This window comes from Sinocyclocheilus grahami, unplaced genomic scaffold (genome assembly GCF_001515645.1).
Source record: "Sinocyclocheilus grahami isolate Dianchi unplaced genomic scaffold, SAMN03320097.WGS_v1.1 scaffold76.1, whole genome shotgun sequence".
NCBI classification, from domain to species: domain Eukaryota; kingdom Metazoa; phylum Chordata; class Actinopteri; order Cypriniformes; family Cyprinidae; genus Sinocyclocheilus; species Sinocyclocheilus grahami.
Window position 1 is genome coordinate 183,105 of NW_015505255.1, and position 14,188 is coordinate 197,292.

General features: G+C 38.2%; 2 protein-coding genes across 2 annotated transcripts in view; both read left to right on the forward strand.

Moving 5' to 3' along the window:
- Nucleotides 1-2,725: 2,725 nt before the first annotated feature.
- LOC107586033 (40S ribosomal protein S13) lies at nucleotides 2,726-4,756 on the forward strand. The gene is made up of 6 exons (XM_016273246.1): nucleotides 2,726-2,821; nucleotides 3,407-3,455; nucleotides 3,543-3,621; nucleotides 4,027-4,196; nucleotides 4,333-4,433; nucleotides 4,686-4,756. Exons 1-6 carry the CDS (start codon nucleotides 2,799-2,801, stop codon nucleotides 4,717-4,719), a joined length of 456 nt encoding a protein of 151 aa, XP_016128732.1. The 5' UTR covers nucleotides 2,726-2,798; the 3' UTR covers nucleotides 4,720-4,756.
- Nucleotides 4,757-8,438: 3,682 nt separating this feature from the next.
- The window catches only part of LOC107586006 (pleckstrin homology domain-containing family A member 7-like), a 119,515-nt gene continuing 113,765 nt past the window's right edge, over nucleotides 8,439-14,188 (forward strand). Inside the window, exons 1-3 of the mRNA XM_016273220.1 lie at nucleotides 8,439-8,593; nucleotides 8,701-8,777; nucleotides 8,952-9,009. Coding sequence (XP_016128706.1) covers nucleotides 8,511-8,593; nucleotides 8,701-8,777; nucleotides 8,952-9,009 — 218 coding nt within the window. The 5' untranslated portion in view covers nucleotides 8,439-8,510. The remainder of the gene's footprint in view (nucleotides 8,594-8,700; nucleotides 8,778-8,951; nucleotides 9,010-14,188) is intronic.

Sequence of the window (14,188 nt, forward strand, 5' to 3'; positions counted from 1 at the left end):
TGACAGAAGCTTCCGCAGTGCAACAGAATGACAGTGACAGAACAAAAACACAGATAATAAAAGAATAAAAAATAGAACAAGTAAATAAGAAATAACAATATATAAATTGACAATTGTATGTGCAGGTATATTACAATAGACAGTTTTGTATGTACAGGTACATTATGTGCAAATTTGAAGTGTAGACTAAGTATGCGTGTTAGATAAATAAGTGTATGAATGTATAAATAGTGTATGGGTGTAGTGTTGTGTGTTCCACAGTTATTGTCAAGTGTTCGTGAGATGGATGGCCTGAGGGAAGAAACTGTTCCTGTGTCTGGCCGTTCTGGTGCTCAGAGCTCTGTAGCGTCGACCAGACGGCAACAGTTCAAAGAGGAAGTGTGCTGGATGTGAGGGGTCCAGAGTGATTCTGCCAGCCCTTTTGCTCACTCTGGATGAGTACAGTTCTTGAAGAGAAGGGAGGGTTGTACCAATGATTCGCTCAGCAGTCCGGATTACCCTTTGTAGTCTTCTGAGGTCAGATTTGGTAGCTGAACTGAACCAGACAGTTATAGAAGTGCAGAGGACGGATTCAATGATGGCGGAGTAGAACTGTTTCAGCAGCTCCTGTGACAGGTTGAACTTCCTCAGCAGGCGAGTCAATGTGAGTGTCCCACTTCAGGTCCTGGGAGATAGTGGTACCCAGGAACCTGAATGACTCCACTGCAGTCACAGTGCTGTCCATGATGGTGAGTGGGGGGAGAGCAGGGGCGTTTCTCCTGAAGTCCCAGATCATCTCCACTGTTTTGAGCGTGTTGAGCTCCAGATTGTTGAGACTGCACCAGACAGCCAGTTCTTTATCCTAAATATCCTAAATGGTCAAAAATATAATTAATCATAATGTTAAAAAGTATTGGACTTATTACACTCCCTTGTGGAATACCATTTTCTGCCTTAAAACTGATGACTGACACGCTCCTACTTGTACTATAAATGTTCGTTCAAATAAAAACTGATTTGAAAAACTGAAAATTATACATTTTACCATCTATTCCTATCCTTGATGCTTTAATTAACAACCCTTCTCTCCATATTGTGTCGTACGCTTTTTCTATATCAAAATATACTACTGCCATAATTTCTTTCATTTTTATTGCCTTCTCTGTTTCGTTACTGACTTTTATTAATGCATCCATTGTTGATCTTTTACCTCTGAATCCACACTGATATTTACATAATTTACCCTTCTTTTCTAACTCGTAAGATAATCTATGAACTATGATCTTTTCCATTAATTTACATACGTTTGAGGTTAAAGCAATTGGTCGATAACTTCCTGGGTTTGTTGGATTTTTACATATTGGGGTTTAGTGATATTGTTTCTTATGACACCGATAGAAGGCTTCCTGAAGGGGGCGCGTGGGGGCTCAGAAAGCGAATCCTCGCTCAATCGCATTCAGATCATATAATCTTTTCTTTTAAATCATTTGTACACTTGAAGTATGATAGATTACAAATTGTTGCTTATAATGGTTAGTACATTTCATACGAACAGGATATTTTCCGAGTAATATCTATAAAAATATTTTTAAATCATAATTTATTTATCACAGACGCCTGTGATTGGCCCATCCTTACCAGTGCTGAAAAATGTAACGGGTAACAGGTGATAACAATGCGCGTGTGCTTGGATAATAATAATAGATGTTTGGATAATAATTAAAACCCATATAATGACAATAGCTTAAATAGATAATAAGCTTAAAAACTACACACTGAAGAGTTCTAAATAGGAGAATTATTATTTAGCAGGGCCGCTAAGCTCCGCCCATTGCATAACTCTGTTAGATGCTACTGTTCTATGCGCGTATTCTATTTCTATAGCATGCTTACAGCAGTAGGCTTTTCTTATAGCGCCACCGGCCGGTGGATATGAAAAGAATAGTGTATTTTTTTTAATGAAACAACAAAGCACAACGTATAACAGGATGACAGTAATAAAGTAAATGATGAAAAAATGCAAAAAAAGACAATAAAAACATGAACCCAGTACATCACATAATGGACAGAATTACAATAGGATTTTATGGCAAAGAACCGTTCTAGATCAAACCCAAAATGCTTATTCGAAATTAGAGAGAGAAGAGACTTAGGATCAAATATCATTTCTGAATTAAAAAAAAAAAGTAATTTAAATTGATTTGATGTAAAATGTAATGACGACCTTTTCTGCATTTATTGATGACAGAAACAGACGGCAGGAAACAAAATGGAAAAATAATTGGGGGAAAAAATATAATATAAAAATATCACATTTAACATACTAAACTAAAGTCTGAAAGAAGAGGGGGGAAAGGAAAAAGAAAAGCAAAGGAAAAAGACTTAAAGTCCGCGTGAACCGGAAGATGCTGCCGACTTTATTTCAGTGTAGTGACATATTTGCAGCTGAAACGGAATATTGAATAGAGGGCATGGTTTTATGTTTGCGCTCCTCCTCTCTGTCTCTCACTCATAGCAATCTAACGGTTGGAGGGGTGCGTTTAAGGATATTCTGCCATTCCAGAGCGGAAGTAAATGTTCAGATTCTGATTAAAGATTACGAAGACAAACGATTTTTTTCAGCGGATTAACTTGCACGGATTAATTACTCACATCATTACAAGCAATGTGCGCTAGTAAAGTAAATAAAGTCCATTTTGATTTCAAGATCCTGAAATCAACAGACAGGAAGTGATATTTGACATCACTTCCGCCTCCAGACTTGACTTCCTCTCGGCCTCGGCTCGGTCTTTCTTTTTCTCGCTCGAAAAACCGCCATCATGGGTCGTATGCACGCTCCCGGGTAAACGGCTGTTTTACGCTAAAAACACATTCTGTAGGCCACATTACCATCCCAAAATACTGGTAACTCTTTATAACATATGCTGAGTCTGGAATATGTATTTCCATTGGAGCTAGAAAAGAGTTTTTGAGAAGTACATTTAGCCCTACGCTCTCTTCCCCCTGTGTAGCGTGATGGCAGCACATGTAGAATGAGGCGCTGCAGGATGGACACATGAAGGATCTTTACACACTGATTCAGTTCACATTGACAGTCTGAATGTTCTGGTATCATCGCTTAGTTTAACAGAACCTACGTTTGTGTGTCAGATGTGTTCGGCGGTTAGTTAGGGCTGATCAGACCGCCTCCTAAATAGTTTTTTATGCATTCATCAGAACATTTAATAGTCAGACTCTTAATTTCAAGTTCACTTAGATTTAGGATACACTTCAGTTCACTTATCTATGCTTTCTTTATATATGACCTGTTGTCAGTTAACATGTTTACGGTGTGGCGTACTGAAGGAAAAGGGAAATCGTTTAGAAGTTGTAATTTACAGTTTCATTATGGAAAATGTTTAACTGTTCAATGCTTTCTTTTTTTTAGCAAGGGTTTGTCCCAGTCGGCGCTGCCCTATAGACGAAGTGTCCCCACAGTAAGTCCACTGATTCAGATTTGTGTGGAACAAGAATGCAAATCTAAATGGCCAAGGCTGTTAAAAGTCAATTATTTTGTATTTTAGTGGCTCAAGCTGACATCTGATGATGTTAAAGAGCAAATCTTCAAACTGGCCAAGAAGGGTCTGACTCCCTCACAGATTGGTAAGTTCTTACTGATATCAAATGAATCTTACCAAGTGCAGTCAGGTCCATTGGATAACAATTTCACAAGATTTTTATAGCACGTTTTTTTGTACACCGTGATCATGCAAAGACGAGTTTGAAATCAAGAACATTAAAGGAAACAAACTAATATGAATAAAATAAATGGAATTAGTAAAATGGTTACAGCGGAGGCACATTTGACATTTGTGAGCTGCTTTCCAGTAGAAGAGAATGCTTCTATGTTCATTTGTTGTTGTTTTAATCCATAATTATAGATGCTTATACATTTTGTATTTATTTTTTTCTATCGTGTGTTTTCATATTTGTGGATTAGATGTCTGTATTGTGTCTGTCTGCACAATTTCATTATGGAACTAATATCACCTGCCATTTTCTCATTAGGTGTGATCCTGAGGGATTCCCATGGTGTTGCTCAGGTGCGTTTTGTCACTGGCAACAAGATCCTTAGGATCCTGAAGTCCAAAGGTCTGGCCCCTGACCTGCCTGAGGATCTCTACCACCTCATCAAGAAGGCTGTCGCTGTGAGGAAGCACTTGGAAAGGAACAGAAAGGTAATGAAACGGTCATTCATATTACATCATGTACTTGCATCTTTACAGTGCAGACGATCATTTTTGGAAGATTTGAGGAAGAATCAGTCCAATGCTTTTCAGCTGTTTTGTCTCATTGTCACTTGTGGTCTTGCAGGACAGGGATGCCAAGTTCCGCCTGATTCTGGTTGAGAGCAGAATCCACAGGCTTGCCCGCTACTATAAGACCAAGAGAGTACTTGCCCCCAACTGGAAGTAGTGAGTGTTTGATTGACTTTTTTTCAACATTACAAGAAATTCTTTCGCTAATATGTAGTGCACATTTCATTGTCCCATTCTTCCCTTGTAAGAACTGAGATATTTCTAATGTGCTAGATAAACCTTGGAGGTAAATTAGCAGTTTGGCTTTATTGTGCCAGCACTGCCAGTCCCCTTCACACAAAAAAACAAATTTTCTTTCAAAAATGTGTTTTTCCTGAATTTATCGGATTGGTTTGTTTTCATCCACAGCGAATCCTCCACAGCTTCTGCACTGGTGGCATAAATTTGCAGTTTTTGGACAAATAAAATATCTGAATCAATTCATGTTGTCTGTTGTTTCTGTCAGACTGATTTGCTTTACTCCAGTTGGGTATAGAACTGTATTGCAGTTGCATTATTTTTTTAGTAGAATACAGAGGTTACATATGTGTATTCCTTCACGTAAACGTCTCATTCAGAATCCATCATAACTGAATATTCACTTAGCTCTTTTCAAACAAAGTTCCTTTATGGTTGATGCAGTTGGAAAGATTTGTAAATCTTGAGTATTATTTTTTTCAGTTTAAATGATCATTTTACAGACATTTAAAAAGTTTTGTGGCCAGCGTTTTGTAGTGCATGTGTATTATGCTTTTCTATTATTGACCGTGTAAGAACATTGAGAATAAATGAGTTAAAATTATTGCTCAAAATGGAAAGAAAGGCATGTTGATATATTAGGTGTTGTCTCATGGACATTAAGTTAAAGGAAAGGCCAGAGATCTAATTACATGTCTAGCTGGCACCCAGATTAAAATGTATGTCATTATTTGTTAGGAAAAAGTCAACACAAATGTTTGTGCACCTGTACTGGATCATGAGAAGCTACTGTTTTGAGGAATATATGCATGGCTCAGTAAGTTTATAAAAGTTTACTAGATGACTCGCTATGTGCGTGTCATTAGTATATAAGGACATGCCAATTATTTTAAGGAAATTGTTAAATTAGATTAAGACTGGTAACTTCATACAGAGAAAGACTAGAGAGGGAAAACTGGGTTCTTTATGAGGTGCTGCATGTTGATACACTGAATAAGTGACAGCGCTAAGGATCTTGTCCGTTAGAGGTCAGTGCTCACCTTTTGAAATGTAATGGTAATAAAAAATATTCCAAAAAATTGCTAATTTTGTATTGTCTGCATTAATCGATGCCGTAGAAAATAATCTATTAAAAATAGTCACCTGGTGTACAGGGTATTTTTAATAAGCAAAGCAAATGGACATTAAGTATGTGAAAATATGTCCTGGTTAAGGATGTTTTTAGTCAGCCTTTCATAACCGACACCTTTATATATCCTTTAAAAACTTGATTTGCATCTTTGTTCAATTAATGGCGTCTGGCTTTTATACAAAAAGCCTTTAAATCATCGCTTTAAGCAGTTTCTGAAAAGCTCTGGCGGTCTATTATGAACGGCACCATAACTCGTTTTCAGTTTGATTAAAAATCATCTAGTACTAATAGAGGTCACATCACTGAGATGAGGTATTTTAAACTGGGAAATGAAATAACATACATTTTCCACAAACTAGCTCCTGCAGTGCTTTCACCGTGGATGTGTACATTATGTCATATGACGCATTTGCAGCAATAATACGAGAGAGGAAGAAGACGTATTGAGAATCACCTGTTGCAGATCACTTTATTCTGCAAGCAGCGATTTAACTGCAGTTGCCTCTGTATGAACCTCTCCTAAGAGAGAGAAGTAACACTGAGTCACCTTGCAGCATTGTGAGCTGCTGGCAGTGGTGAGGAAACCATCAGCAGTACAATACTGCAGAGCTGCGCAGGACTGCATTCCATTACTAAAGGTGTGCGACTGCGAGGGACAGACAGAGTAAACGGAAGACCTTTTAAGTGGTATTACAGAAAGCCCCTAATTCAAACAAGCTTATTAGCCGGACATGTGCTGTGCTCTGTTGGAGGCATATGGCATTTTATTCAGGCGGACTAGGGCCACAACACGGAACACGGTCAGGTCCCACCACGGTGCTGGTGTCCCCAGGGTTACAGTTCTGTCAGTCACAGGCTGCTACTCCCAAATCAACTCGACCGCCTCTTAGAAGTGTCAGTCAAAGCCAAGGGACTCGGCTATGTAAAACTGCTGACACTATATCAAAGTGCCCTCTGCAGATGTCATTTTTTGTTTCATTTTTACATAAAAATGTAAATGTTTTAGGATTATGAATATGAATGCCAATGTCTTCTTTCGAAATAATCTAGCCTATTAGTTATGTATTACAATAGTGGGAGAAATGCTTGTAGCTGAATGCTTTATTATTAAGATCAGTAAAAGAATTGAAATGATTTGTCAGAAAATAAACAGAAATAAACCCACAGCAGCTGCCATTGTAGCAAATATTACTGCAGCCACAAGCATCTTTTCCCATTGTTTCGTCAATGTCTCTTCTGTTTGAGTTTAAGTCATCCTTAGGGGGAAATGTTGCATCAAACCAACAAAAGGCTTGCCGACAAAAGTTCCCCCAACTCCAAAGGGATTCTGTGCTAAAATATTTATACAGCTCTCAAGTGTTTGATGTAGATACACAACTGGAGTCAAATGGCTGTTCTTGGCGAGAACAGAGTGTAAAAACAGAGTGTAAATCAGGGATACAAGGCATAATTCCTGTTTTGTTCAAGGGAAATGGTTCACAAAATTCCCATTAATCCATGCCTTTATCCCAGCCAGTTCATATGATATGGTAACCATGATTTTACCAAGTTGGATATTTTCCTGGATCAACATTCCTGTTGGTCCTGCAACAACATTCTTTTTGAAGATTTTGTAAGATTGAATTTTTTATTTTGTAATGTTTAAAAAAAAAAAAACGTAAAAACTGTAATATTGTGAAATATTATTACAATTTAAAAGAATTGTTTTCTATTTGAACCTATTTCAAAACGTAATTTATTCCTGTGATGACTGATGGCAGGCTTCAGTGTCACATGATCTTTCATAAATCATTCTAATATGTTGATTTGATCAGTGAAAACAGTGAAAACATTTGTGCTGGTTCATATATTTTGTGACAACTCATTTTTATACAAATGCACTAGGATCAGGAAAATGTCTTTTCATGACAAAATCATGTTTATCCATATTATATTTCTTTGAAAAATCAAAATCCACATATCTGAACATGAAGTGATGTTTATTAGGCTATTTTAAAATGCAACACACACACTAATCTTATGATGACAATTCATTTATTGTTAGTGAATACACTATGTAATTTATTTTACTGTCGCCTCTTTGCCACTAATACAGTCCTTGTCTTGTGGTACATTGACATATGTATAGTGTGACTTTGAGCAGTGCCTCTTATACCAGGATGAAATGTATGGATGGCATGAGGAGACAGGGCAAGTCCAGTTTGGCGCAGTGTAAGCATTATTGTAATGTCATGGTTGAGATGGCTCATTCTCAGTGCAGCCAAAGGCGGTCATAAGTGACGGAGCTGATAGATTGAAACCCTCAGCTGTGTCATTTTTATTCACCCTGGTACACACACAAACAAGCACAAACATCATGACCTTCCATATTAACTGCTGCCTGCACAGAATGACCTTAGAGGTGCACTCTGATTTTTTCTGCACTGTTAAATAAAAGCAAGAGCACTTTTAAAAAATGTTTACAGCGATGTACACTCACATGAGCGATTCGTTGTCTTAGTAGCATCAAAGAGTTGCTTTGTTTTACACTGAACCAATTGCCTAATTAACATAGTTAATTAACTTGCATGACCAGCTGAACAATTTTTCTCTGTAATCCTCTATTTTTGGACATGTTTGCAAGGGGAATGATCCATAATTTAATAATGGCTTACTGAGAATAGTGCATTTCTGCAATGACATTAGTAATAAAACACATTTACTTTTGCATGGCTTCTTTGAGTTTATTTCCAGAATACAGTCATGAATTTCCCAGTTCCCATAGCACAATAACCACTAATAGCAGTTGCAGCCCTAGTGGTGATTATCGGACTGTCCGATTCCCTGGAAACTCTGCGGCGCAGCTCTCACTTTAAACCGGGATCATGGCGGCTCCGTTCGGGCGGGACACGCTACCTGAACACTGGTCCTACGGAGTGTGTAGGGATGGCAGGGTCTTTTTCATCAAGTAAGCAGCCTATGAAGGGTTTAATCACAGTCGTTGCATTTGATCGTGGTTCTGGTGAATCCGCACCTTTCCCGATGGGTCTCGTAACAGGTGTTTCTGTTTTCTAGCGACAAAACTCGCGGCACTACTTGGCTCCATCCCCGCACTGGTGAACCTGTCAACTCAGGACACATGATACGATCAGGTACGGTAATAAACTATGCTTGCTAGTCTAAACTTTGCACCCTTAGTCGGATACTGCGGTAAGTGTGTTTAAAGTGAACATTGGAAACACGTCCTCTGCATAATTGATGGTTGGCTACTTTCTGTTTCATTAAAAACTTAATGGAGTATTGTACAAATATTTCTCTCCCCTTAGATTTACCGCGGGGATGGGAAGAGGGCTTCACCGAGGAAGGCGCCAGCTACTTTATAAAGTAAGCGATAGTACATTTCTGGTTTTGTCCTTGTGAGACCGTGAGGATGCGAGTGCAACTGCAAAGCCCTCCCCAATAAGTGCTCACTCACTCCCGCCTCTCGCAGTGATCAGTGTCCGCTGTCTGCTGCTCATACCTTCACGAGTCAAGAAAAGACAGACAACTGAGTCCAGTCAGAGGTCTGACTGAATGTTTACTGTCGATTTGCTCTTCAGTGTAGATTATGTGAGGCAATGACATCGGGCAAATGATTTCCAGCTATCAGTCTGTTTGTCCAGTTAACTGTCTGGTAGTTTATCCAGTGATCCATCTGATTGTCATTTATTTATTCATCAGTGTGGCCATCATTTTATAAATATTCACATCCATCCATATATCTGTCTATCTGTCTATCCATCCATCCATCTAGATCTTTTCACATTTCTGGATTTCTCAGAAGTGGAAGCTGTCATTGATTTGTAAATTTCTGTAACAAATATGATATTTGCATTCTGATTTGCCACACACACACACACACACACACACACACAATAGCATTTCCACAACTTGAAATAAAATATAGAGTGATTGATTATGGCACTCAGAAGAGACTCAAAAGATTTCAAATGTATTATCACTCCCTCAGACGTTAACGTTTTCCCAGCAGTTAAATAATTTTTTGTAATTGAATGCCAAGGTAAAATAATACAAAGCATATTTAGAAAGGTTCATTATTCTTTAAAAAAATGCTAGTTTGTCTATGTCTATCTATCTGTCTATCTCTCTGTTTGCACATCCAGTAATCAGTGAATCCATCTATTTGTCAACATCCATCTTCACCATGTTCAGCAGGTGAGGAGACTCATGGGCAGATAGTAAGCAGCAGAAGTGAGATGAAGTACTGTAGACTGTGGCAGGGAGAGAAGTACTGCTTAGGGAGCTGCCTGGAAAAAAATTAGCTGCTAGGACACTAATCATTTTCAATGACAGTGGCAGGCAGAACTTAGAGAGGATGCAATCCCATAAAATTGGTGACACACACACACACACACACACACACAATAGCATTTCCACAACTTGAAATAAAATATAGAGTGATTGATTATGGCACTCAGAAGATTTCAAATGTATTATCACTCCCTCAGACGTTAACGTTTTCCCAGCAGTTAAATACTTTTTTGTAATTGAATGCCAAGGTAAAATAATACAAAGCATATTTAGAAAGGTTCATTATTCTTTAAAAAAATGCTAGTTTGTCTATGTCTATCTATCTGTCTATCTCTCTGTTTGCACATCCAGTAATCAGTGAATCCATCTATTTGTCAACATCCATCTTCACCATGTTCAGCAGGTGAGGAGACTCATGGGCAGATAGTAAGCAGCAGAAGTGAGATGAAGTACTGTAGACTGTGGCAGGGAGAGAAGTACTGCTTAGGGAGCTGCCTGGAAAAAAATTAGCTGCTAGGACACTAATCATTTTCAATGACAGTGGCAGGCAGAACTTAGAGAGGATGCAATCCCATAAAATTGGTGGGAATAAGCCTGAGAGTATTGGAGAGCTGCGGGGGCTGTGGTCAGTGCTGCTGTATAGCACGTTGCCTATATCCTGAATTTGACAGAATGTGTGGCTTGGCACAGCCTGTCAATGATTTTTTACATTGATCTTGCCATTGTATTCTTCCTTTCAGGTGTGATCAGTTTTTAAACAAAGTCTTTCTAGAGATGCTTCGGTAGTATGAATAGTACAGAAATTAAAGCAAAATATGTAATATCCTCCCTGCAATTAGATGTCGTGAATGTTGCAGCTGTTCCCTATGTAGTGTTTCCCAAGATAATTCTGTGTAATTGTAATAAATACTTCTGTATTAATGAACCAGCTCATGCTCTTGAAAGATAATTTCCCTTGGAACCAGTAGATTCTGTTTTCAGTCTTTCCTCTGAAATGGATTGTATTCAAGTTGGAATATGAGAAATATTTCAGTATTGCATTATTTAAACATTTCATTACTTGAACATTTTTAACCTTATTATAGTTTGGTAGAATTTCAGATTGACACAATACCACAATTGCTTATTGCTTGTATTAGCCCTGATGTTTTGTATTATAGCTTTACCTGTCTAGTTGACTTGGATGACTTATTGCAGTTGATAATGGCACGGAGATCTGGTTCTTTGATCTAAGGTATATGTGATGTGACCCTGGACCACAAAACCAGTCATAAGGGTACATTTTTCGAAATTGTTATTTATACATCATCTGAAAGCGGAACAAATAAACTCTCCATTGATGTATGTTGTGTTAGGATAGGACGGTATTTGGCCGAGAAAAAAAATCTAAATATTGAGAAAATCGCCTTTAAAGTTGTCCAAATGAAGTTCTTAGCTATGCATATTACTAATCAAAAATTAAGTTTTAATATATTTACAGTAGGACATTTACAAAATATCTTCATGGAACATGATCTTTAATTAATATCCTAATGATTTTTGGCATAAAAGAAAAATCTATAATTTTGACCCATACAATGTATTTTTGGCTATTGCTACAAATATACCCTAGTGACGTAAGACTGGTTTTGTGCTCCAGGGTCACATATGATGACAAAGAGAGCTTAAATGTGACAGTTAGCAGAATCTTTCACCATTGTCTTTGCAGCAATGCTAGTTAATTATAGAGCCCTCACTACATTTTATAGTCACCTCATGCAGCCCATTACCTCTCTCTGTGCCAACTTAATAGAGGAAATGAAGGGCATTGCCCAGCAAGACAGGATGGATATTCCCATTAAAATTCTTCTCATGAATGGCAATGTGCTGGACCTTAACCTTCCCCGTTTAGCGGATGTTGTACCCTGTCTGTACGTGTGTACGTACGTGTGCCCATATGCCCGTGGAATGACAGAGATGTATGGTGCGATCACACAGCCAATTCATGGTGGCTTTGCTCTCCAAAGTCACTTTACCCATTCGGCTCCGCTAATGTGGAAACCACAACCAGACTACCATCATCATAGCCAATATATCTAGCCATTCACTGTCCTTCATTGTATGACCTGCTCCATCTGAGATATACTGTAAGAATGTTTTTTGCCTGACCGATTATTAGTTTGATTACAGTACTGCAGTAAATCATTTGTATGCTGTGGCTTCTTTAATAAAATTGAGAAATCAACACGACAGCTGCCAGTAAACAACCGATGTGATTGCACTTTATGCTGCACAATGCAATATTAACAAACTAATTGAGGCAGCAGGAGCGAATGAGAGGCAATGTGAAGCTACTAGATAAGATTTTTCCCCTTACGGATTTCTGTCTGAATGGTAAAGAGCCCGTCTTTGCTTCTGCACAATTACCATGCAATGACTTGCTGCAGGATTGCAGTGAAACGAATGTTTACTTGTGGCTTATTTTCAGTATTAGCTTTGGAGAGCCCTTGAATTCATTCACCAGAGTAAATATAAAGTGCACAATCCTACAGTGAAGGAACAGGGCTGTTGAGGATTGTCCTGTTGGATGGTGCTTTTGGTAGCCCAGTTTTATTATTAAAATTGCTTTGCGATGTATTGTTCCTCTGTATTACTCATAAGTTGTTTTATCCAACGTAAGTCTCATTGCACACAGATGCCAAAATATCAGGCAGCCACAGCATCTGACAGATCTATGACAGATATGAGAATATCACGGCAATCACCCAGTTTTCTCAAAACGCCACCAACGTAGCCCATGCAATTCAGAACGCATTTAGTGTCTTGCTCTCTGCTTTGCATCTAAATAGCACCACTTTCTAAGCTGTTTATTTGTTAGTTCAATGCTCCACTGGTGTCTGACCAGAAAACTGCCTCTCCTCAAAGCTGCTATAGTGAGAGGGGGTGTTTTAAAGGTCAAAGAAAATGATTTTAGAAATGTGTTATTGCTGACAGTTTTATTGTGGGCCATGTGAAGGGACTCATTGTGCTGTGTCTGGGCACAGTCAAATACTGAACAGTGCAGCTCAGAGGCCTTAGAGAGCTGAAATGTCAAGACTGTAAAGTAATGCACTTATTTGTGAGCTAAATGACATTACAGTTCCTGTTTTGATCCTGCTGGACATTGTCTTTGTGTCATTTTGTGTTAACGGGCTAGAAAAGGGAGCTGATTGTTATTTTAGTTGAAGAATGCTAAAATAGGAAAGGCTGCATAGCTTGTTGCCTATTTCTGCCTTTTTAGGTATGGTGAGTGCCTTCCAGCCCTTTAATCTGTTCATTTTGTGGTTTAAATTGCATTGCTTACTGTCTGTGGTTATTTGACTTACTGATGCCAACGAATTTAGCATGCACCATTTGTGTCAAGCCTTGCAGTCGTAAGTGGCGGTGTGTGCATTCCCTCACTCAAACTTCATGAGAAAAATATATATTTTTTTTATCCTCTTGTAATTTTATAAATCAGCATTAAAGGCTATAGACTGCATAGTGTAGAGTACTGAATGTTGTTAAATGTGGAGCAGTAGGGAATAGGGAGAGAGTGATGCTAAGACTGTCCTTGAGACAAAGCACGCTTGGGTTACATTAGGCACTCTCAGAGACCATAATTTCTGCTGATGTGATTATTATTTTTGTGGTTCATGAGGGACTGTCTGTATCCGGCGTACTGGATTATTATCCAAATTATATTTGATATACTGCAGGTTTGAATTATGCCAAACATTTAATAAGTCTCATAAAATGTATAGCTAATGGATTTACTCTGTGTCTCTGTACCCATCCAGCATTCATCTAATTAAGTGATATGAATGGAGGGAAAGCATCTCAGATGTTCCCACTCATTTTGAGACACTGCTGCCAATACAGAGGCACATGTTCTCCATCACTGTATGCTGGAGAGGAGACTGAAGGTGGATCCTGAGTTGACCTTTAAAAGAGATCATTTTTTAAACGGGTGTCTTTTCCAGTCTGATAAGGAGTTTTCAAGTAAATTTTGAGTAGATTTGTTCTGTTAGTGTTAATATTATGCAATTTCATATGAATAGATTTTAAGATAGTACTGTTAGTGTTTGCAGTAGGTATGTACATTATACTGTGTGTGTGTGTGTGTACTATATATATATATATATATATATATATATACACCTTGCTACGTATACTGCGTTAGGCTAACTGAGACTTGTCATTTGCACTTATATATTGTTGCTCTTTTGTTAGTTTTGACTGCTTTTATTGTCCT

Coding starts and splice junctions, on each gene's coding strand:
- LOC107586033 (XM_016273246.1), top strand. CDS start 2,799: ATGGGTCGTATGCACGCTCCCGG. Junction 3,622..4,026: donor TCTGACTCCCTCACAGATTG/GTAAGTTCTTAC, acceptor TTTTCTCATTAG/GTGTGATCCTGAGGGATTCC. Junction 4,197..4,332: donor ACTTGGAAAGGAACAGAAAG/GTAATGAAACGG, acceptor GTGGTCTTGCAG/GACAGGGATGCCAAGTTCCG.